This window comes from the organism of the source record quoted next, unplaced genomic scaffold, assembly GCF_019419815.1.
Source record: "Pyrus x bretschneideri cultivar Hongxiangsu unplaced genomic scaffold, Pyrus_bretschneideri_v1 Contig15, whole genome shotgun sequence".
Classification (NCBI taxonomy): Eukaryota; Viridiplantae; Streptophyta; class Magnoliopsida; order Rosales; family Rosaceae; genus Pyrus; species Pyrus x bretschneideri.
The window spans coordinates 3,320,094-3,342,698 of NW_025999446.1; the positions used below are offsets into that span (position 1 = coordinate 3,320,094).

The 22,605-nt window shown below is 38.2% G+C and overlaps 1 protein-coding gene across 2 annotated transcripts; it reads right to left on the bottom strand.

Moving 5' to 3' along the window:
• Positions 1 to 959: 959 nt before the first annotated feature.
• Positions 960 to 20,852, bottom strand: LOC103937062 (helicase and polymerase-containing protein TEBICHI). Of its 2 annotated transcripts, none has more exons than XM_009346978.3 (28): positions 20,663 to 20,852; positions 19,731 to 20,182; positions 19,364 to 19,571; positions 18,381 to 19,250; positions 17,288 to 17,352; positions 16,828 to 16,933; positions 16,537 to 16,737; positions 16,168 to 16,368; positions 10,172 to 10,333; positions 9,838 to 10,077; positions 9,462 to 9,674; positions 8,931 to 9,281; positions 8,579 to 8,731; positions 7,898 to 8,119; positions 7,328 to 7,546; positions 7,106 to 7,223; positions 5,283 to 6,427; positions 4,943 to 5,140; positions 4,488 to 4,747; positions 4,011 to 4,200; positions 3,789 to 3,896; positions 3,227 to 3,579; positions 2,602 to 2,710; positions 2,362 to 2,502; positions 2,092 to 2,188; positions 1,890 to 2,000; positions 1,592 to 1,712; positions 960 to 1,491 (listed from the first exon to the last, which is right to left on the bottom strand). In XM_009346978.3, the coding sequence occupies exons 1-26, from the start codon at positions 20,693 to 20,695 to the stop codon at positions 1,900 to 1,902; spliced, it is 6,516 nt and encodes a 2,171-aa protein (XP_009345253.1). In that variant the 5' UTR covers positions 20,696 to 20,852; the 3' UTR covers positions 960 to 1,491; positions 1,592 to 1,712; positions 1,890 to 1,899. The 2 variants fall into 2 exon arrangements, with proteins under 2 accessions (XP_009345253.1, XP_048436316.1); XM_048580359.1 differs by having other exon boundaries at positions 1,592 to 1,752.
• Between the last annotated feature and the right edge of the window lie 1,753 nt (positions 20,853 to 22,605).

The window sequence follows — 22,605 nt, forward strand, 5'->3', positions numbered from 1 at the left end:
GGTGTTAATTGAAATATCACTGAACACTAAACACTCTATTTTAAATATAGTCTAGATTTCACTAATTAGTTATTTTTTTCATGAGAGATTTTGGATACGGTCCCTATTTATCAATGTTCTTTGACTGAAATCTTGTTGGTTTTCAATTTTTAATTGAAGTCCCTGAAATTAATATAATAATTTATTTCTATGTAAGTTATTATAATTTTTAAATTAAAATTGAAATATTTAGTTGTTTATATTAATGAGATTGTAAATAAAACTCATGATTTGTGGGAATTAAAATATTAAAAGATAAATTATACTCTTCAATATATTATAATATATATATATATATATATATATGTGTGTGTGTGTGTGTGTGTGTGTGTGTGTGTGTGGGTACATTCATCAAATTAATCAAAAAAATTATTGTACCGGTACATTCTTCAAAACCAAAATAATAGACACTGGGCTCTAGGCTTGTAAGAAACTCACATCACGTGTTTATTCACCGTTAGTGTTTTAGATTTACGACAGATCATTTTCCGTCTACCATGACGATTTGCTAGCTAAAAGGAACCGATGTTTAAAAATCGAATGAAACAAAAGTGACTAGCATGTCAAGAAATATTTAAGCAGTGTCGACAGAGGTGGAAAAAGGAGTGTGGAGTGAAGATGAGCATCATTTCCTGTCATCTTTGAGAAATATTGAGGTGAGCAGGGGAGAGATTCGTCAACACAAGCCAACAAACTGTGGCTCTTCAAAACTGGAACGATCTGAGAAGCCGTAGGTTGTAGTTGTAGGTCAAGATTTGATAGTTATGGCTTCAGACAGAAGGGAAGAAAGTCAGTAGCAGGAGGATTGGTAGAAATGGTTGACATGGTGAGAGGCAAGCCTACAAGGGTAGAAGCAAGATCGGGAAAGAAAAAAAAAAAAGACGGTGTGAAGGAGGCGGAGGCAGAGAAGAAGACTGAAGTGAATGGCCTCGATAACTCATCAGAGGCATAAGGTGTGTATTATATAATCATGCTGTACAATGAATACATTTTGAGTTAATGAGATAAATCTGTACAATCGAAGACTAAAAACATCTGAATGAATGATGATTCTATCGTTTATCAGCTGGCAGGCGACGAACTTGTTGCGTGTCATAAGCTCGATTACAAGTACGCTGTTTTATCCAGTCATGCACCAGAAAAAATAGGTGCTTATATGGTGTCTTTGTAAAGTGATGACAACATGAACGATAAGGCAGTAGCAGTCTGCCATGTGCAGACACATCGAAATGGAACCCAAAGCACCTTGCCTTCCAATTTCTCAAATTTCCACCACGAACCCTTGCCATCTGCCATTTTCTTTTCGAGGACACTATTGTCTGGTTTAAGAAATCAGGAGCTTACGATCCTTGAACCCGTCAGTTCTACATGGTCAGTTAGCATTGTGTTTCTATTCCAGGTGGTTCTTCTGTGATCTCCAACAGTTGCATCCACTCCCATAAAAAGAATTCCCTGAGAATGCATACTAATGTCTGAGAAGTCCTAATTGAAAAATAGAGAGTAAATAAAAAGAAAACTAACAATTAGAATAGTGACAGAAAGAGGATCTCACAAGTTCATAACCCCCAATGACAGCTCTGCAAATTTTCCTCAAGAATTTTGAATGACATGCAGTCTAGTCCAGCATCTTTCCAAGGAAAGCATTGCGTAGCCAGAATATATAGTGAATTTCCCTGTGTATTATGTATATCATCGGAACATATTTAAAAAAAGCTGCAACACGATTAGAAAACATGCCGTATAACATTTCTTTTGACAACAAGAAGTAGATAGATTCGTTGTAAAGCCATCACTCACCACCATTCAATGCATGAATGTTCTACTTATTCAGATCAACAGCAAGAACATACCTTGGTCAAATTATTGTGCAGGCACAACAGCTTTATCTTTATATTGGTCGACCTGAAAAGGTTGCAAGGAACCCCACGATCTTCCGACTTTCACTTTGACATGCAATGGAACTGGACAACAAGTAACTAAATTAGGTACAGCAAACAAATGTCCTCAAATTATCAACTATTGAGCAATGTTCCAGAAACTTTAGAAATATACCACGAAGCAAAACAGCATTTTCCATGCTCGTCTGTAGCAGCAAAGCAGCTTCCTTTATCACAACAGGATCAACTTCCAGTACTAATTCATCATGTACCTGGTTAGAAACCACCAACAAGCATTGTTACATGAGTTGCATTGTAAATGAAGCAAAATTATATTTAAATAAAAAAGCTAATAAGATGCTAAATATCTTAGCTTATTAATATCTTCCTCTACACTTCAAATTGACCAAAGAACGTTAACACAAACAGAATTTCCAAAACCGACCTGTAATAAAATTCTGCAGCGGCCCTTCAGTATGTGTAACTTTGTTGCAGGATGAGAAGAAGAATCAGGCCTTTCAACACCCTCAACTATCACAGAATATATATTTATCATTGCAAGCTTAATTATGTCAGCAGCAGATCCCTGTAAAAGGAGGACATCAGAGAAAAATACTACAATTTACTGATTAACATTAAACCCCCACACTCCTTGTCCCCACAGAAGGGAGGGAAAAAGTCGTACCTGACATATAGAATTCACAGCTTGTCTCTGAGCCTTCGACTTTTCTCCACTGTTTCCTAGTTTTATTTTTGACAAAAAGCGCTTTCTTCCCTTAAGGGTTTCGATGTATCTGGGCACAATAATGCAGATAGTCAACAGTTGGATATCTTCAAAATTTATGTATACCCGAGTGTATTACATTTTCTTTTTCTGGGAAAGAAAAAGAAGACGAAAAGAATGCTAAACTTATATCAACATTGACCCCTATTTTTTACGAAGAGATGCTTCTTCCAAAAACTTTATAACCAGCACTAGGAGAAGAACCAGTGAATTTTGAAAACAAGTCAAAACACAAGAAAGAAAAAAAAGCATAAACCTTCCCTCTCAGGCCAAGAAAAAATAAATAAAAATAGACTTAATAAATAAGAAACCTCAAACTGATCATTTGATAACACACCTATTTAGAAGGAAAAGGCAATGTGATGAAAGAGTTGAGTAATCGGAGGAAGAAAAAAACAGAAAAAAGCCTATTCAATTGTAAGAAATATTAACCAAAATACCACATGGTTTTCAGATATTATAGCAACCTATTCCCAAGAGAGTTCAACGACTTCTAGCAACCAGGAAAATAGTAACATGTCCTCACCCTTTCGTGCGGCAATATGCAACTGCTTCATTGAGCCAAGAAGCAACTCCAGGAAAAGAACTTTTAAAGTTCTTTATTTTTTCAGAAGCTTCTTCTTGACTGCAGTCCAGTTGTTCTGCAAGGCTATTAGGACCCATTCCATAAAGAATGCCATACACCAACCTTTTAGTCTGATCTCGTACATGGGAACTAACAGACTCTTGTGAAATACCAGTCCATCTAGCTGCTATCATGGTGAAGACATCACCATGGGGATTACTAAGGAGTTCAATGAGTGCAGAGTCTTTAGAGAAATGTGCCATCAGACGCAATTCAATCTGAGAATAATCTGCAGTTAACAGTAACCAGTTGTCCTGCAAAAGAATGGCAACAATAAATCAACTAATGGAAACCATGAAATCATAAATCCCATCCCCTTCTCCTGTCCTCTATCTGAATATATGACATTACTGTTTCAACCCTCCCCCGCATCCTCATTTACTCAAGAATTTTGACTTTTATGGTATAAATATAACAATAACACACAAACGGCCTACAAGGAAATGAAAAAGTTGATCATTACCTGAGTAGGAATGAAGTATTCACGAGCATTGATGTTGAATTGATCAATATCAGTTTTGTTTCCATTTCCATCCTTATTCATTTTAAAGTCAACCATATGTTCAACACACTGCATAAATAAAATAAAAAAAGAAGAAAATGTGATATTAAAATCACGATTAAACCTTGTTAACAACTGAAGCAGAGGGAGGAGAGAATAAATCAACTCATGGGAAACCCAAACCTGGAGATTTGGTTCCTCCATTGAAAGCCGACCAGTTGCTGTTGATGTTTGGAGCCAATGACCATGTAATGTGTACTTCTGTGTCCTCATGGATAGCCTACCCAGTGAACAAATTGATCCCAATGTACAGTTTAGGAGTTTTGCCAACGTACGATGCTCTTTAATGACGGGAATTATAGGATGCTCATCCCTGAAATGAAATAGATTATAGGATGCTCATCCATTAAAACAATGAGAGGCTGATGCCACAAATGACAAAATGAAAAGATTCAAGTGTGCATGCAAGAATACCCAAAAACCATCTCCAAGTGTTCACTATTCAAACAAAACAATCTAAACAGGATGGAAACCTCTATGGAATAAAATAGTTAAATAGTAATCCTATTCCCTTGAGTATTAATATTTCAACAGCTAATTCACACATCAGATGGGTGAGGTTACGAAGTACGATAGAAGAAAATAAGTCTCACTTAATACCTTAATAAATCCAAGCAATGCTTGTCCGTACTTGGATGTTGCTTCCCCTTATTGCGCCCCTCTGGTATGGGCAACTTTAAGTGTCCATATAATACGTTAGCAATTTCTGCTGCCGTAGATAACGAAAATTTCATGCCAGCTAGCTTGTAAGCTTCCTTCTCAAGCTGTCCTAACTTTTTTCCTAACACCTTGCGTGCTTGTAAGCATCCCTCCATGTCAAGACCCACTCCCCATAGCTCCATGTCAGCAAGAATATTAACCTAGCATACAAATAAGCAATAAGCTAGTGTCAAAAGTGATAGGGTTGGGTACTGGTTCTCAAGCACCTAACTAAACAGTGGTGATGCATTTATATGTGCATTTAAATCCAAAACAAACCATAGCAATAATGTAAACCTCAAATAAAATGAAGTTCCCTCAGAAAAATTAAGTCAGATGCTATGAAAGTAATTTACCAAAGGGATTTCAATATTTAGGAGGGCTTCAGTAAGGCCTTCAGCAACAAGTAACTTCCAAAGAACAGAACATAAGGCCCGTATTTGTGCAGCCCGACGGCAGCAACCGTTGTGTGCAGCTCTTCGCATTTGATTCTTCCACCTTCCATTCCGATTAGCAGCTGCCACAGCTTCACTGGATAACCTTTTCTTAACTTCCTATAAATCATTCTAAAATCTTCAATGCAAATTGAATAACGATGAACATGTAAACACTAAACAGTGAATGAAACAATTATAGTTAAATACTTTTTCCTTTAACAAATGCTTTGATTGAAATGATATTCTTTTTTTACTTTACCTTTTCCAGGTTAGGATTAGAGCTTCTCTCCTCATCAGGCCAAAGAACCCAGGCCACGATGCACATGTCAATTCCATCTTTTATATGAACTGGAGGCAACAATAAAAACGAGCTGTCTATGATTTCAAAACAAGCACTTTTCCCTCCAAGATTCTGACAACCAAATCTCTGAGTATGAACTGCAGGACTTTTAAGTGCCTGAATCTGAACTTTCAACTTCCAAGTAATTTTTCTAACACCTCTTTTCCCCATTATTTTACCAATCCTGTTCCATCTACATTCAGCCATCTCCAACAAATCATCAAGAGGTAAGCCATTACTTCCATTGCCGGATCCATTCAAATTCAAGCATTCATTTTTACCGCTGTCTGAGCACAGTAGATCCCTAGGAATATTGACATAGTACACAGGAGAGTTTTCCCAACATATGGCTATGCCATGTATTTCAAAAGGCGCAACAGAATTGAATTCCGATCTTTTGTTGTAGTGAATATCAAAATAGAACTCTGAGGTGGATTCCCAGAGATCCAAGAAGGAATCAAAACCACCAAGAGTATTAACTGCGTGAATTGGGCCTTTCTCACAAGCATTGCCCTTATAGCCAGAGGACAAATTATCCCTTCTACAGCGTTCCTGGTTTTCAAGATCAAGAGACTCATCAGATGCCCTGGTTCTGTCAGCCAAGCTTTGTAACTGAACCCGGTCAGTCAAATCAGCATTTTTGTTTTGATCAACCACAACAGTAAGCTCCTCTACGGGCGTAGCAGACCCTCGAATATGTACTTTAGAATTTTCAGGACCAGACTTAATTTGCATGATACCAGTTGAATTTACTTCTGCAACCTTTTCAGAATGGACCCTACCTTCCAAAGATGGCTTAGCACCATACTCTTTGCTGTGCTCTACATTAGGAAAGCTACTAGTGGAGTTATCACCAGAGGAATTTCCTGCTCCTTGCATACTGGGACTTCCACCGCCAGTTGAAAATACCGGTCGAGAAAATTGTGGGACATCCAATCCAAGAGCTTTGAAAGCTGAGAAGGCAGCAACTCTTGCCTCTTCAGCTTTTTCAAGAACTATTTTGTGTGCACCATTCTTGATCTTCCTTGCTACGCCTACTTGGATGCGCCTTTGAGCTGAACCTTCTGCAGTCATATTATCAACTTACCAATATTAGGAAAGAATGCAGAAAAATTACACATTAAAATAAAACATATCAACTTTAAGAAATATTAAAATAAGTTAGAAAAGATAAAGGGACGAAAACTCTATCTTCATAAAATAAAGTACATAAACAATAGAGGTAGAACCATTTACATGAACAAATATTATCACAACCCCGCTGGCACACAAGCACATGAAACAAATGCATCTGAGCAAACTTACACGCCTGTAGAAAACTAATTGTTGTACAATACTTGACTGGAAAGAGTACCATTGTACAGTTCATTGAAAGACCAGAAAGAGTGTCACATTCAGAAAAGGTCTTGACATGAGTTATCACAAAGTAAAATTGCCTTCTAAGAAATTAGTCTTTTCTGTAGTTACTGGTTCGTAATATTACTCAAATTCAATTCCTTTTTTAAAGGTCAACGAGAATGCATTCACCTGATAAATGAATGTCTCCAAAGCAAAGAAATGCTAAGAACTAAGCTAAGATCAATTATTTCTTAATAGTCCTGGTAACCATCACAAATCAAACATAGTATAGAAGAATGTGATCTTATCAGCACATTTAGTTGATATTAAGAAATCCTTTACAAGAAACTTATCATAGGAACCCGAGAAGCCATGTACTAAAATTAAAATCTTATATGCATCACCTTGCTCATTCCATGATGAAGATTCAAAAAGAGCTTTGACAATTTCAGGGATGGACGCTTCAGCAATTGCTAAAGAAGTACGCAAGCCAGCTTTATAGAGTGCCCTTGCTCGAGAACCCTACAGATCAACATATACCATTTACATATAATTATATAAAAACCACTGTTGAACATATTTAAGGTATGAAAAGGAGATTACAAATGTAATTGTAGTTCACATACCTTGACATATGGAATTGTAGTAAGCTCTACAATCTCTGCTCTCACTCCAAATGAAACACGATTTTGGAACTTGCAAACCAAGCCCTCGAAATCATGCCATCCAAGCCTCTCACAAAACATGGTTACCATAGATGCAAACCTTCCAGCATTCTCTTGCAAGGCCTGCACCATACCCCTGGCCACTTTGAAAGCTTCACAAACCTCAGTGATAGCAGCTTCCTTCACCACAGATAGAAGAGTACACATTTAGCAAGACAGAAGTCAACAAAACTCACAAATTATATACAAGCAATTGCAATTCATATCCCAAAAATAAATAAATTTTAACTGATAGATGCTCGAAAAAGAAAAGGAACAAAATTTTGAATGACAAGAATAAAGGAACAAAATGCATGTCACCTCCCATGTTTGTGTGTAAAACCAGAGCAAAAGGAAGCCCATTTAAATAAACGTGAATGCATGCCAGAAACTCAGACAATGCCTCTGAGTATGTGTGCCTATCAAGCAATAAATGAGAATGACATGAAGGAAATCCTCAATCTTCAGGCTGAGAAAGAAGAAAGACGATACCTGAACTAGTCTTGACAGGATGAGAGCAACATAGAACCGTTTACACACTCGAAGTATTTGATCATCCTGAAGTACAGTATTGTTGTTCATTCCAGGTCCGCTTTCATATTTTCCATGCAGCGGTTTCAGATTTTCTCTGAACCTGTTTGATGAACGCACAGGTGCACCGTGTGCCATTCGCATCAAAAATGGTTCTGTCACTCCAACACGATTGCCAACAGACTGCATTCCATGAAAAGAGAATGAAAAAGAAAAATATAAGAACCATAAATTTTGAAATCCATGAAATCAGTTGGCATGGAGTCATAAAGTCATACAATTTTGACGTAATGCTCACTGCTCAATTCAGAGGCAAATATCAATTATTGAAAATATTTCAGTTTCATGTTTGAACATGGACGATGGACTGATATAGATAGGTTTGAAATAGAACAGGAGTTCAAACCACTCAAAGTGTTTATAAATCCAATCAGGGTGGTGACCTCTCAGCAGATGGGGTCAGCTCTAGATAATCCCATAAACTGCTAGCATAAGACAAATTCATACTTTAAACATGAGGTTTTCCATAATGTCTCCTATGAACTTATTTGTTCTCCAATAACATATAAAAAATATATATATTACATGCACAGGCACAAAATCATTAGCAATTAATTGCTTATTTGCTAAGAGGCAAATTACCTGGTCAAGAGCCGACAATTCCATGAACCGTTCATAATACAGTTCCCAATCAGGCTCAACGTCAACATTTATTGGTGTTACTAGGTAAACTAAATGCAAATCAGATGCAAGCACAAACCCTTCTCTTGCTCTTGAAAGATCATCCAGCACAATCTAGAACATCAATAGAGAAAGCATGATCAATGTCAAATGCATTACCTAAATTCAAGTAGTAGGGGTCAGCTAACAGAAAAATATAATCCATCGCACAAGTGAGTTATTGTACTGACGAGTTTAGGCTCAATGATGTACAGATAACAAAGATATTTGGGCAATTAATTGGACAATAACAAGAATAAGTTAGAATCTTTACAAGTGATTCTTCAGGGCAGAGAGAACTGCCAAATGCTGCACGTCCAAGAGGTGTGATACTGTATAACTTAGTATCCTCATTCCATTCTAGAAATTTCCTATGGCACAACCACCGCAAAGATTCCTGTGCTGATTTCACCACATCTTGAAATGGTTTAGTGGAGTTTAGAAGTGTGCACCTAACATATCGATGAATGTCATTAGCAGTTTGAACCATTCCCCCAGCTACAACTTCTAAGATAGCATGGGTCATTCCATTCATATCTTCAGATAGACAAGAACGCAATGGCAGACAGCTTTCAGTAAGAACTCCCATAATTCTTTTGATCTCTTCTGGCTTGCAAATAAGTACCTGGTCAAGAAAAAAGTATACATATTAAAATAAATGAAATGGTTATACCAACTGAAAAAGCAAAATAAAAGAATGAACTAAAAATAAAAAGCAAATTACACAAAGATCACGGCATACACATATAACAAACTGATTATTTAAGAGAATCCTTGAAGAAGAAGAATAGACACTAATACATACACTTTCTCCTTTTGTATCTATTCCAGTTCGACCAGCCCGACCAGCCATCTGTCTGTACCTAGTCCCATCAATAAAATCACGACCAATCTTGGGCTGACGAAAAATGACCCGCCTAGCTGGTAGATTAACCCCAGCTGCTAAGGTAGATGTAGCAGTTAAGACACGTACCAGGCCTCTACGGTAGCAATTTTCGACAATCTCTCTCTCCTCAACCTAAGAATAAACAACAGCAGACAGATTCATTCAGGAGAAAAGCTCATCTACTACCTATTTGTGGAAACTAACCATCAAAATAAATAACAAATGGAAAACAGAAAAAATTATAGGGAAAGAATAGTAAAAACTTAAAGGAAGGCAACCCAAAGCAAAAGAATACCGTGAGGCCAGCATGGTGATAGGCAACACCAGCAGGAAGAGTTTCTTCTAATACTGGATCCAAGCCAGCAGGGCACTTTCGTAAGGCATCAATAGCCAAAGCAACATCGTGAAATTCACTGTCATCACTGTGAATGTTAGGTGAAAATTTCTTGAGGAATCTTGAAACATGCCTCGCTGTTGATTCACATCCCTTTCGACTAGAGCAAAATATTAGCACGGAAAGACCCTCTTGAACAACCTGAGATACATTTCCCTCAATTCATCATTGATCAACTTTCAAATTAGTGCCTCAAAACAACTTCAGTAAAAGATGGGATGTAAAAAGTCCCCACCTCATTGCACAGCTCCACAACATGATCTGGATCTTTACCACCAAGGTCAGCCACTTTAGGAAATGTTCTAACAATATCCATTTTCTTGTTATAAAGGGTGTTACCAACTTTAATATATTCTTCTAATGGTACTGGTCGAAATTCTGTCTGGTATAGTGCAGCCTGTATTAGGGAAAATGACAAGTCACCCATTTCAGTTACTGTACAATAGTCTGTTATCTCTAAATGTACTTAGCTGTGCTAATGTTTGTGATTAGTTAGAACTGTTATAAGGTAGGTAGTTAAGGGGTATCTTTGTAAATAGCCAAAGGCTATATATATGTCTTCACAGTGTACAAACTAATTAATTCAGAAATACAATTGGAAAGCTTACAGAGGAAGTTTCCAGTTTCTATATGGTATCACGCCATTTCTGCTTCACAGCATCGATCCTTCCGCTCCCTCGACTCGATCGATCGATCGATTCTTGATCGATCTTTCTGTTCTTCTCCTCTGATTCTTCAGTTTCTCTTCTCCGATCTCTCTTGCATCAACGTCTTTGCAAGCTATGGCGGCGCACTCATCTTCGCCACCACCTGAATCGTCTTCTCCGTCGGTTCAAAACCCTAATTTCTCTGGAAATCCAAGTCCTCTGAGTTCCTACACCTCCCTTACGATCCATAACATCGGCAGCATGGTGCCGATCAAACTGAAACGATCGAACTATCTGCCATGGCGTGCGCTGTTTGGCCCAATTCTACGGCGTTACAAGCTTCTTGGAATCATTGATGGTACTGATGTTTGTCCATCACCTTTCCTACCTGATCGCAACATTAATCCTGCCTTTGAGGAATGGTACGAAAAAGATCAAAATCTCTTGATCTGGTTCAATTCCACACTTTCTGAGGAAATCATCCCCTTCACGGTGGGTGTTTCTTCGTCTCGCGAACTCTGGTTGAAGCTTGAACAGAGATTTGGTGGAATTTCAGAGGCTCATATTCATCAATTACGGTCGCGTCTCCAATCTGTTCAGAAAGGTTCTCGCTCCATCTCCGAGTATCTTCAAGAAATTAAGGAAATCTCAGACTCCTTGCAAGCTGCTGGTGCCTCCGTTTCTGATCGCGACCTAATTGCAGCCACACTTCATGGCTTGCCTGATGATTTTGAGTCATTCATTGACTCAATCATGCTTCGATTGTCCTCTACTTCTCTTGATGAACTCCATGGTCTTCTTCTCACTAAAGAACTGTCCATGGCTCGACGCAAAAATATCAGTTCATCCTCTGCTGCTGAACCTTTTCAAGCCTTCTCGGTGCACTCTCAGCCTCCTCTGCTACCTACTCCTTCTGTGTTCGCTGCTCAGCACCAATCTTCATCCTGGCAACAATCCAAATCTGCAAATCGTGGCAAACATAACAGAGGCCATTCCTTCTCTCACAGAGGCAATCGCAATTTCCAAATGAACCGTGGCAATTACTCCAACACTCGTGGAAATCGTAATTTTCAAGGCTCTCGTCATCCTCAAGGCTCTTCCCATTTCAAAGTTCCATGTCAAATCTGTGGTTCTAACAGTCATGAGGCTCTTGATTGTTTTGATCGAATGAATCCTGACATCTGTGGTCGGATTCCTCCAGCTAAACTCGCTGCTATGTATGTCAACCAATCTGCCAAACCAGCTCAGCCTTGGTTGATTGACTCGGGTGCGACTTCTCACATTACTAATGATGTTGCCAACATCTCTTCTCCCACTCCCTATACTGGTGAAGATAAAGTGTATATTGGTGATGGTAAAGGTCTTTCTATTCATCATATTGGTTCATCTGCTTTGCATACTCCTCATACTTCCTTTAAGCTGCAGAATGTTTTACATGTTCCCTACATGAAACATAATCTCTTGTCTGCTTATCAGTTTCTCAAAGATAATAACTGTTCATTGACCCTTGACCCTTATGGATCCACTGTTAAGGATCGTATTTCGGGGAAGATGCTTTTGCGGGGACCCGTTAGAGATGGATTCTACCCTCTTCAAGGTTCCAGCTCTTCTTCAATTTCTTCTCCCTCAGCTCTGCTCAGTGTCAAGGCTCCTGTCAAAGTTTGGCACCGACGCTTGGGTCATCCATCCTCCTCTATTTTCAGAAGGGTACTTTCTACTAATAAACTGTCCTTACATGGCAAGTCTACTACTGATTTCTTCTGCTCAGATTGTGCTCTTGCCAAGAATCATAAGCTTCCTTTTGGAATTTCTTCTTCCACAACAACTCACAGTCTTCAACTTCTACACTGTGATCTGTGGGGTCCAGCACCTGTTATCTCAAACAGTGGTTTCAAGTACTATTTGCTCATTGTTGATGACTTTAGCAAATATAGCTGGTTTTTTCCTTTGAAGTCCAAGTCAGATGTTTTTTCTACATTTGTTGTCTTCAAATCTTATGTAGAAAATTTACTTGGAAATAAAATCAAAGTTTTGCGCTCAGATTCAGGGGGTGAATTCATCAGTACTGCTTTTGCTTCCTTTCTCAGTACGCATGGCATTTTTCACCAATTTAGCTGTCCACATACTCCTGAACAGAATAGTTGTGCTGAGAGAAAGCACAGGCATCTTGTTGAGACAGCTCGTACTTTGCTAGTTGCTTCTAATGTTCCTCATGTATTTTGGGTTGAAGCCTTCTCCACTGCCATCTATCTTATTAATCGGCTTCCCATATCTGGTATTTCCTCATCACCATGGGAATTATTATTCAAGCAACCCCCAGATTACTCTAAACTTAAAGTGTTTGGTTGCCAATGCTTTCCTTGGCTCCAACCATATGTTCACAGCAAATTAGATGCCAAGAGCAAAAGTTGTATTTTTCTTGGATATAGCCTTCAACACAAAGGCTATCGATGCCTTGATCCCCTCACCACTCGAATTTACATCTCCAGACATGTTGTCTTTGATGAAAGTTCTTATCCATTTCAATCCCTGCAGCCTCCCTGTTTCTGTCTCACCCCATCCTCACCAGCAAGCTCTTCCTCTTTGGATCTTTATTTTGAGAAATATATTCCCCATCTCTCTCCTAGCCGTGCCCCATCTTCTTCACCTGTTTCTCCTTCTGCCTCTGCTTCTCCCCATCCTTCTTCTTCTCAACCCATTTCAGTCCCTGCTGCTTCCAGTTCTGACTCTGTTTCTGAATCCTCCACCTTACCCTTAAGTCAGTCCAATCCTTCTCTTCTTCCTCTTAATTCTCATCCAATGATCACACGATCCAAGGCTGGCATTTATAAATCTCTCCCTCATGCCTATGCAGCAACTAAGCATCCTCTTCCTGTTGACACTGATTATGTTCCTAGTACATACCTGCAAGCTTCTAAGCATGCTCATTGGCGAGCTGCAATGCAAGATGAGTATAATGCATTGATCTCTACTGGTACTTGGTCCCTTGTCCCCTCTCATCCTTCCCAAAATATAGTTGGATGTAAATGGGTGTTTCGAGTTAAGAAAAAGGCTGATGGCACCATTGACAGATTTAAGGCCAGACTAGTAGCCAAGGGTTTTCATCAACAAGAAGGTATTGACTTCCAAGAGACCTTTAGTCCAGTTGCCAAGCCCGTTACCATTCGGATCTTACTCAGTCTTGCTGTCCAACATAACTGGTTTCTCAATCAATTGGATATAAGCAATGCCTTTCTTCATGGTGACTTAAAGGAGGATGTCTACATGCAACAACCTCCTGGGTTTGTTGATCCCAATTCTCCTACTTCAGTTTGTAAGTTGCAGAAATCTCTATATGGACTAAAACAAGCTCCTCGAGCTTGGTTTGATAAACTTTTTCAAGCTCTTCATTCTCTTGGGTTTCAACAATCTTCATCTGATGCCTCATTGTTTGTTCTTCCTGGTCCTCATTTGGTTATTGTTCTTGTGTATGTTGATGACATCCTAGTCACCGGTCCTCACTCTCAAATCTGTCAACAGTTTATCACCCAACTCAGTTCTCAGTTTCCAGTAAAGGATCTTGGTCCTTTACACTACTTCTTGGGCTTAGAAGTACACAGATCCTCCCATGGTATTTTTGTTCATCAATCAAAGTACTTAATTGATCTTCTTAAGAAAACACACATGGAGGGTGCCAAACCGTGCTGCACACCCCTTAGTTCCACAAAATTAGATAACAGTGGGCCTCTCTTGTCCAACCCCACTGAATATCGTTCTATTGTTGGGGGATTACAATACCTTACTTGGACTAGACCGGATCTCGCTTTTGCTGTCAACCAGATCTGCCAATTCATGCATGCTCCCAGGGAACAACATCTTCAGGCAGCTAAACGAGTTCTTCGATTTCTTAAAGGCTCTCTTTCCCATGGTTTATGGTTCACCAAGGGTTCCACCCATCTTTCCGCATACTCTGATGCTGATTGGGCTGGCTGCACTTTTGATCGAAGATCTACCAGTGGCTATTGTGTGTTCTTAGGCTCCAATCTCATTAGCTGGAGTGCTAAGAAACAAAGTACTGTTGCACGGTCATCTACAGAGGCTGAATATCGCTCCTTAGCTCATACAGCTGCTGAACTTACTTGGGTTTGCAAAATCCTCAGAGATCTTCACTTCCCTATCCCTACACTGCCTACACTTTGGTGTGACAACATCTCAGCCATCTCCCTAGCTTCTAATCCTGTTTTTCATGCTCGTACAAAGCATGTTGAGATTGATTACCACTATATTCGAGAATTGGTTCTAGCTAATCTTCTCAAAGTTCAGTATGTTTGCAGTGCAGACCAAGTAGCTGATCTTCACACCAAGTCATTATCCAAAAGTCGATTTCAGTTCCTATGCTCCAAGCTACCCATTGGAATCTGTTCTGATTCCCCTTCTAGCTTGAGGGGGTGTATTAGGGAAAATGACAAGTCACCCATTTCAGTTACTGTACAATAGTCTGTTATCTCTAAATGTACTTAGCTGTGCTAATGTTTGTGATTAGTTAGAACTGTTATAAGGTAGGTAGTTAAGGGGTATCTTTGTAAATAGCCAAAGGCTATATATATGTCTTCACAGTGTACAAACTAATTAATTCAGAAATACAATTGGAAAGCTTACAGAGGAAGTTTCCAGTTTCTATAGCCTGCATGTATATTTGTTGAAAGTTAGGCATAGAATATGGCCAGCCACACCATGAAGCTGGAAAATTATGGAAAGATGTGTGCACTAGCTAGGAGGGTACTTTGTACTCCCTCAACACAATATGTGAACAAATTCAAAATAAATTAGTAAAATTTTCAACAGAAAATACTCTTATTCAACTCATATAATATCAAAGGCACCCTTTAAGCATCTTAATCATAGATCAACAAATTAAATTAAGATGGTAACTACATGCAACTCACTTCCAACCAATCCACTCTCAACTCACATACCCCACTTCCTGTTGTAACATCCATCATACATCTTGTGTGTGTGATGCGTTTAGTTCGTAATTTGGGGTAACATAACCAGAAATTCTAATAAAAGAAAACATGAAAGACATGAATAATGAAATGCTTTCTAAAAAGCCAACATTTAACCTGTCGACTGTATAATGCTTCAGGAATAAACAGTTCGTCCAATATCAAGTTGGCCCATAAGAATGTAAAATACAAAATTTTAAAAACATGGTAGTTCTCTTCAGTCACTGAAAAGGTTAAAATTTGTAATCAAGCTAGTTGATTGTCTAATTGGGTGATTGGTCAAAAAAAACATTCCACCGGAAGATTCAGAACAAGACTAAACTATTTGATTTTCTTTCCCTCAGAAGACAGAGCTTATGAGAAGGTGTACTTATCATGTATAGCAAAGTACTTCAAGAGTGGAATTCAATCCCTCTTTGATAAAAACCCTTTAATCCAAGTCAAGATTATTTATATCTATAATCTTAAATCAATGTTGAAAGATCCACAGCTACGCGTATTATGAGACCTGCAGGAGTTAATGACAACCGCCTACAATGAAACATTTGTTCAAAAAGGATATAGTGGAGGATAATAGTTTGTTTTATAGTTCCACTTACCTGAAGCCAATCAGCAACGGCTGCCACATTTGGCATAGTTGCACTCATCCCAACAATTTGCAGACCATGAGCAGTGTCAGCCTTACCACTACTCATACCTGAACTTTCTCCACTACTTGATCCAGAATTGCCTTCACCAGCTGCATAACGAAGTTTGGTCAACAGAAGTTCCAGAAGATAACCCCTACTTGGATCTCCAACCTGTTAATGATTTATAAGCAAGAGAGGCATTTAAATAAGTCCACCCAATAGGCATACACCAAAAGAAGATAACCAAACCTAGAAACGAAGGAAGAATAAATATGCATAGAAGTGACAACAGGATGTTGATACATAAGTTAATAACCAAAAAAATATGGCTTAAAGTACCATGTGCAGTTCATCAATCACAATAATCCCAATTTCTGAAAGACGACCCTCTTCCAGCAGCCTGTTTATCAAAAAGTTTGCCTTTTCTATTGTGCAGACAGCTACAGAAGTATCTTTGGGAAGTGTTCCACCACCTTGGTTTCCGTAATAACTACGAACACGCTTACCAAGTGGTTCAAGAAGTACATCCAAATGTTCTGCCTGCACGAGATAGGAATTTGTAATTGATATTACATTTCAAAAGAAACAATAACCCAAACTTCCAAATCTTGAGGGAAACAACAATATCACCTTTTCTGCGCAAATTGACACATAGGGCAGTACAAGTAAAGCCATTGCTCCAGTTGATAAGACCCGCCGCAACATTAGAATTTCTGCAACAAAACTTTTGCCAGCACTGTGGCAGAGGAAGCAAGACTAAGAAACATATAGATGCCTTCCAGTGAAAGTAAAAAAAACAGCATAAACTTTTTTCTACAAAACAACAACTCCATCTTTTCAATGTGATAAGAACATAAAAGTTAAATGAGTGAAAATAATAAAATCTTCTGATACATAAACTGGAAGCACAAATAGAATGATAAAGTAGAGAATTAATAAATGAAAAAAACAACAGTGGCTTAAAACTCCGAAATGTTAAAGGGTTACTAGATGTTACATACACTGTACAACCCTATCAAATCACTAAGGAAAACTCAAAAGCACAAAACATGACAGAAAAAACTAAGATAAAAATAAGTGGCATAAATACCTTGTTGATGCGCAATATACGAGATTCCTTCTCTGCAATACACCATCCACCTGAAGGCAGTCAACCTGAAAGATGGAGAATGCACTTACATTATGCTTGATAATTAGTTTTAATACAGATTCACAACAACCCAAGGTCCCAAACATAAATACGTTGAAAGGTACTCATATCTAAAGCCCTTAAAACAATGAAATCCTAGTCTAACAGTAAAGAGAAGTATATTGTTGGTTCAAGGCCAAACCACAACACTGGATCATTTGTTATAATGAATATATATAATTTCAAAATAATAATAGACAAAAGCTCAACCTGATAAAAAGTAATAAAGAGAAAGTGGAAGACCAGGGCGAATGGTTCGTGCATATACATAAAAAAATAAAACTTCAGACACCATAATAAAGTCCTTTCTTAAACAAATTGAAAACCATAATAAAGATTAGAGATTGGGAAATCACAATTTTAACCATTTACTTGTGACAACACCATCAACCATGAGCACCATTTTTCTTGTTGTCCTTTCGTAGGAAGATTATGGGTTTGTGATTGACAATGCTTCCTCAAGGCAAACCTATCCCAACTCTATTTCCAAGTTTTCATCCCCAAATCACACAACAAACCTAACTGCATAGACAGTAGTTCATTTAAGTGAAATGTAGATTATCATCGTCTTTGAAAAGGTATCCTAAATGGAAAATGCTTAAGAACTGAACATCTCCCAACCTTTTTCCCAACTTGTGTGGCACGTGATATGAGCACTACATCATTGCATTCAAGAACACAGCCACATTGTGTAACTCAATGTGATGATGTCATGTAGGTCGAATAAAAATTTGGAAGAAAGTTCAGGTGGTAGCACTGTCCATCATAGTTAAACCAAATAGAAGCATCAAACCCCAACCCAGTCCTAGTTCCATTTGACAAACAAGAAAAACCAAAAAACACAATAACCTAATCACGTGTCAAAACAAACTAAGTAGATGGAAGATCCACCCAAATATCAAGAGAGCAGACCACCCAATTAACCTGCCCTCCATCTGTTATCCTCCACAACTAATGAATTGAGCACTGGCTTAACTCAGAATTTGAAAGATACCTGCCAAGGATAAAGTTTTGAAATTCCTTTCTTTCTGTATATGCTGCATATTTCTGGTGGAAGCCAACTGTTCAGATTGAGGCGATCTTTGAGAGGCATAGAGCTTGAAGGAGTACTTGCTTCACTAGATTCATGGTTACCATTCAACTTCACGACTTCATCAACTGGTGAATAAGATGTCATGCTATCATTATCTTTGCCTGTCAAATCCACTTTCATGTTGGTCACTGCATTAACAGTATCTGGTTCTGGTTCTCGAAATATGACTTGATTTTCCTGAGATTTGCTGCAACGGGTCATGATAGTATTTCTCAGACCTCTATGGTCTGTAAGGCTGGATTCAGATTGCTCACCACCTATAAGAGCTGCGCTTTTTAAATTGTATGCATCACAATGATGTGGTAATGGTACAACTTCACCCAAATTTTTGTCTTCGCAAGAAAAATCTAAATGTTTAACCGGCAATGGGGATACTTCTTTATCTAAATCCTTTCTATACTTCCCCTCTGGCCCTGAATTAGCACCGTTATCCATGCGCTCACCTTCATTCAGCATTTCCTTTGACTTGCCGTCACAGGGTGCATTTCTCAAATTGCATGAACTTTTACTATGATATTGGATGTCTGCAGCACTAATTACTTCTGCTGCTTGTGCACACAGACCATCAGCAAGTTGAATTGCATAATTCCAAAAAGCTTCTCCAGGTGAAAATGATGAGCTTCCACGTGACTTGGGGGTTTCACGAACAATAGATTTTCTAGTCAACGAGCCTGGTGTATAGCATTTAAACATGTCTACAAATTGTTTTGGTGTATTACTGCATGTTTTCAAGGTTGACTGGAGCTCAAGCAGTTCATTAACGACGGTAACCTGGCCATAACATTAAAACAATATCATATCAAGTGTGATCATAATATAAGAAAATTTCTGGGTATAAATTTAACCAAGGTTAACACATTTTCAGAAGTCTTGAAATCATATACCCTATTTTCATCAGGACGACCAGACTGCATGGCTTCAGAACTCTTCTCACTGCAGCAACTTGATTCATGTTCCATGTGTGACTGATTGGTAATGAGATGCCTCTTTTTAAATATCGTGTCCTCCCGGTCAAGCTGAGATGGGCTAGCTTGTCTCTTATGGTCATTTACTTTCATCTCTGGCAGAGTACTTTCATTTGGTCGAACATCACTAACACAAAACAAAATGGATTTTGGAGGAAAAGAAAAGAATGTAGAATGTAGAATGCAGAATTTGAAATATGAGAGGTTAGGGAAAACAACAGGAGCAAGCTCAGAAATAAAAAAGTATATATCAGGGTGCCCAAATGTTTACAGTCCAGTACAATACCTGCAATACAAAGACAAAAAGTCTGCTGCAAACTCTTTAAGTTCTGCACTTTCCCCACCTTCTGTGAGAGCTAAGTAATCCTTCACCGTATCTCCAACTGCACCATCACCCACCTTGGTTAATCCCTTGGATGTTTCCTTCTGATTTTCTTTGGAGGCATTATTAGCTCGAGAGTGCAGTTGAGAAGACAAAGGGAGCTGTTTAAATTCATCTTTCAAGGAATTATCCATCATTGATGTCAAATTCCTTCGAACTTGATCTTGCTGGGCTAATGAATCACAAACTCTGAGCGACGGCTTTGGGGAGATACTATTGTCCTGTGAACCCAACAAATAATTGTCCAAAGTGCCTTTGGCACCGGGCGAACCCTCTACCATAGTTTTTACATCTTTTTCATTTGTCCCAGACATCGATGCGGGTGATGAAGGCTTCCTTTTCTTTGAAGAAAAATACTGTACATCCACACAAATGAAAAGCTGAGTTATGTAGAACTGTTTATACAAATTACTTCATTTTCATGATTAAAGATTTATAGATTCAACTGCGGTTTTTCGGAGAAACCAGTAAAAGCCAACACTTTCACAAAGAATCACACCTGATTTCTAGTTCAGTTACTGTAAGAATGTAATACAACTGAATCTGTCCCTGAACCCCACAAAGAATACACCCTTCGTGAACAATTGGCAACAATAACAAAAACAATGTGTTTCTAAATCCATCAATTTCTACCCAATTATACTCCAATAACACAACCCGAAGAAAAAAAAAATGAAATAACAAAACAAAATGTGCATCACTGCAAAATTCAAACAAACTAATCACCAATTCTTCAAATAAACGCGTCAATATTCAGAAAGATCTCAAATTTGAATGTGAAATGGCTCCTGTGAGTCCCTAGGGTTTTATTATAAGAATTTAATTGGAAACCAAACCTGATTGACGCGCGACCGAGGAGGTGACGCCATGGCTGAAAGCGGAGGGTTCCACTGCAATCAGAGAAACCCTAGAAACCTGTGGCTTTGGGCTCTGATCGAAATCTTAATTCCGACGACGGAAAACGGCCGTTTAGCTCTCAGGTGGGTGACAAGTAGACATGGTTCAAACTTCCAAATCGGCAGGAATACTGCAGTGGTGCTCTTTTAAACCAAGAGGCCTCACCCCGGGAATTGAAAATATTGGCTCTTTTTGCAGTTGTGCCCCTTTATTTTGTTATATTTTTATAAATGCCACCTAACTATTCGAAAATACAATCGCTCAAGAGAAAAAACAATAAATGTAAAAGGATAAGTCAGTAAATTTATACGATTATGCCGTATTTTTTTTAATACAATTCCTCATTTCAGTAAAATTGGAATTTTTTGGAAGCTAATACAATTCCTCATATAATTTCTAAACTTTCAAAACAATAGCAAGTGATCATCTACTATACCAGTGGAGACGAGTGTTACTCTTGTACCACAATGTGGATTCGAACTCTGTCTACTTCCTATTCTAAACCCTAAACCCTATTCTAACATCTAATTTAACAAACTTATTTTTTGACAAAAAAAAAATATATATTCAAAACTATCATTAAAGGAATTTATCAAAAATAAATATATGGTAATAAATAAAATTTATTGGGTTTTTTTCTTAAGAATGAAATAAAATTATAAAATAAAAAGAACCGAAATTTAAAAAAAAATTATTTTTGTTGTAGGCCTATTTGATTGAATGATCTAGGGTTTAGAAAGAGAGGGGGCCGACAATATTGAGGGAGAAGATAGAGTGATTTAATTGTGAGGTGTGTCTGATTCACCTCCATTGTGCCTTTATTTATAGTAATATGATAGATAAAAACATTTCCCTTTAGGATTACAACATTGAATAGATAATATACTCCTAATAGGAATATAAGATACATTCTCATATCCTCTAGGATTTACACAATCACATTTCTATTCTCATATGACTGCAACACTCCCCCTTGAGTGTGTTAATATTCAACAAATTATCGCATCAGATCTTCAGCAGATAAGGTAGAATAGTTGATGAAGTCATCGGCGCAACGGATAATCACGAGTTTCAAATTTATTTGAAGAATACATTTGTAGTAAAACTCATAAAACCTCGTTATGGTAAAACCCAAGGCATGGAAAAAACCCATAGACTAAGGAGAAAAGTGAGAAGTATGCATAATGTCTTAAAACAAGCGTCAAATATAATGAAAGTAGTGAACTCAATGGAGTATGATCATCCTAGGATTAAAACCTCATTAGGTAACAAAAACTCAGTGGGAAAATTGCTCCTAATCGTAGGAAAAAGAGTACATTAAGATCATATGAGTATGCTTCTAGATACTCCCCTGAGTTAGACATAACTTCTAAATAAGATAACTACAAGCAATTCAACTTAGATAATTTACGCATACTGATTTCTTAGACGAGCTTCTGAAATATAGACTTGGGCAATGACTTGGTGAAGAGATCGGCCAGGTTGTCCTGGGAACGAATTTGCTTAACTTTAATGTTCTGATACTGTTGTTGCTGGTGTGAGTAAAAGAACTTTGGCGCTATGTGCTTGGTGTTGTCTCTCTTCATGTATCCCTTCTTCAACTGCTCAATACATGCTGCATTGTCTTCAAAGATCGTCGTAGGAAGGTCAACGACTGATGTAAAACCATTAATGCTTCGAATATGTTCCATAACTTCTCTCAGCCAAAAGCACTCACGCGATGCTTTATGCAGGGCGAGAATCTCAGCATGGTTCGACGAAGTCACAACTAGCGTTTGCTTGGTAAACCTCTAAGATATAGTGATGTCTCCAACAGTAAAGACATAGCCCGTTTAAGAACGTACCTTATGTGGGTCAAACAGATATCCAACATATGTGTAAC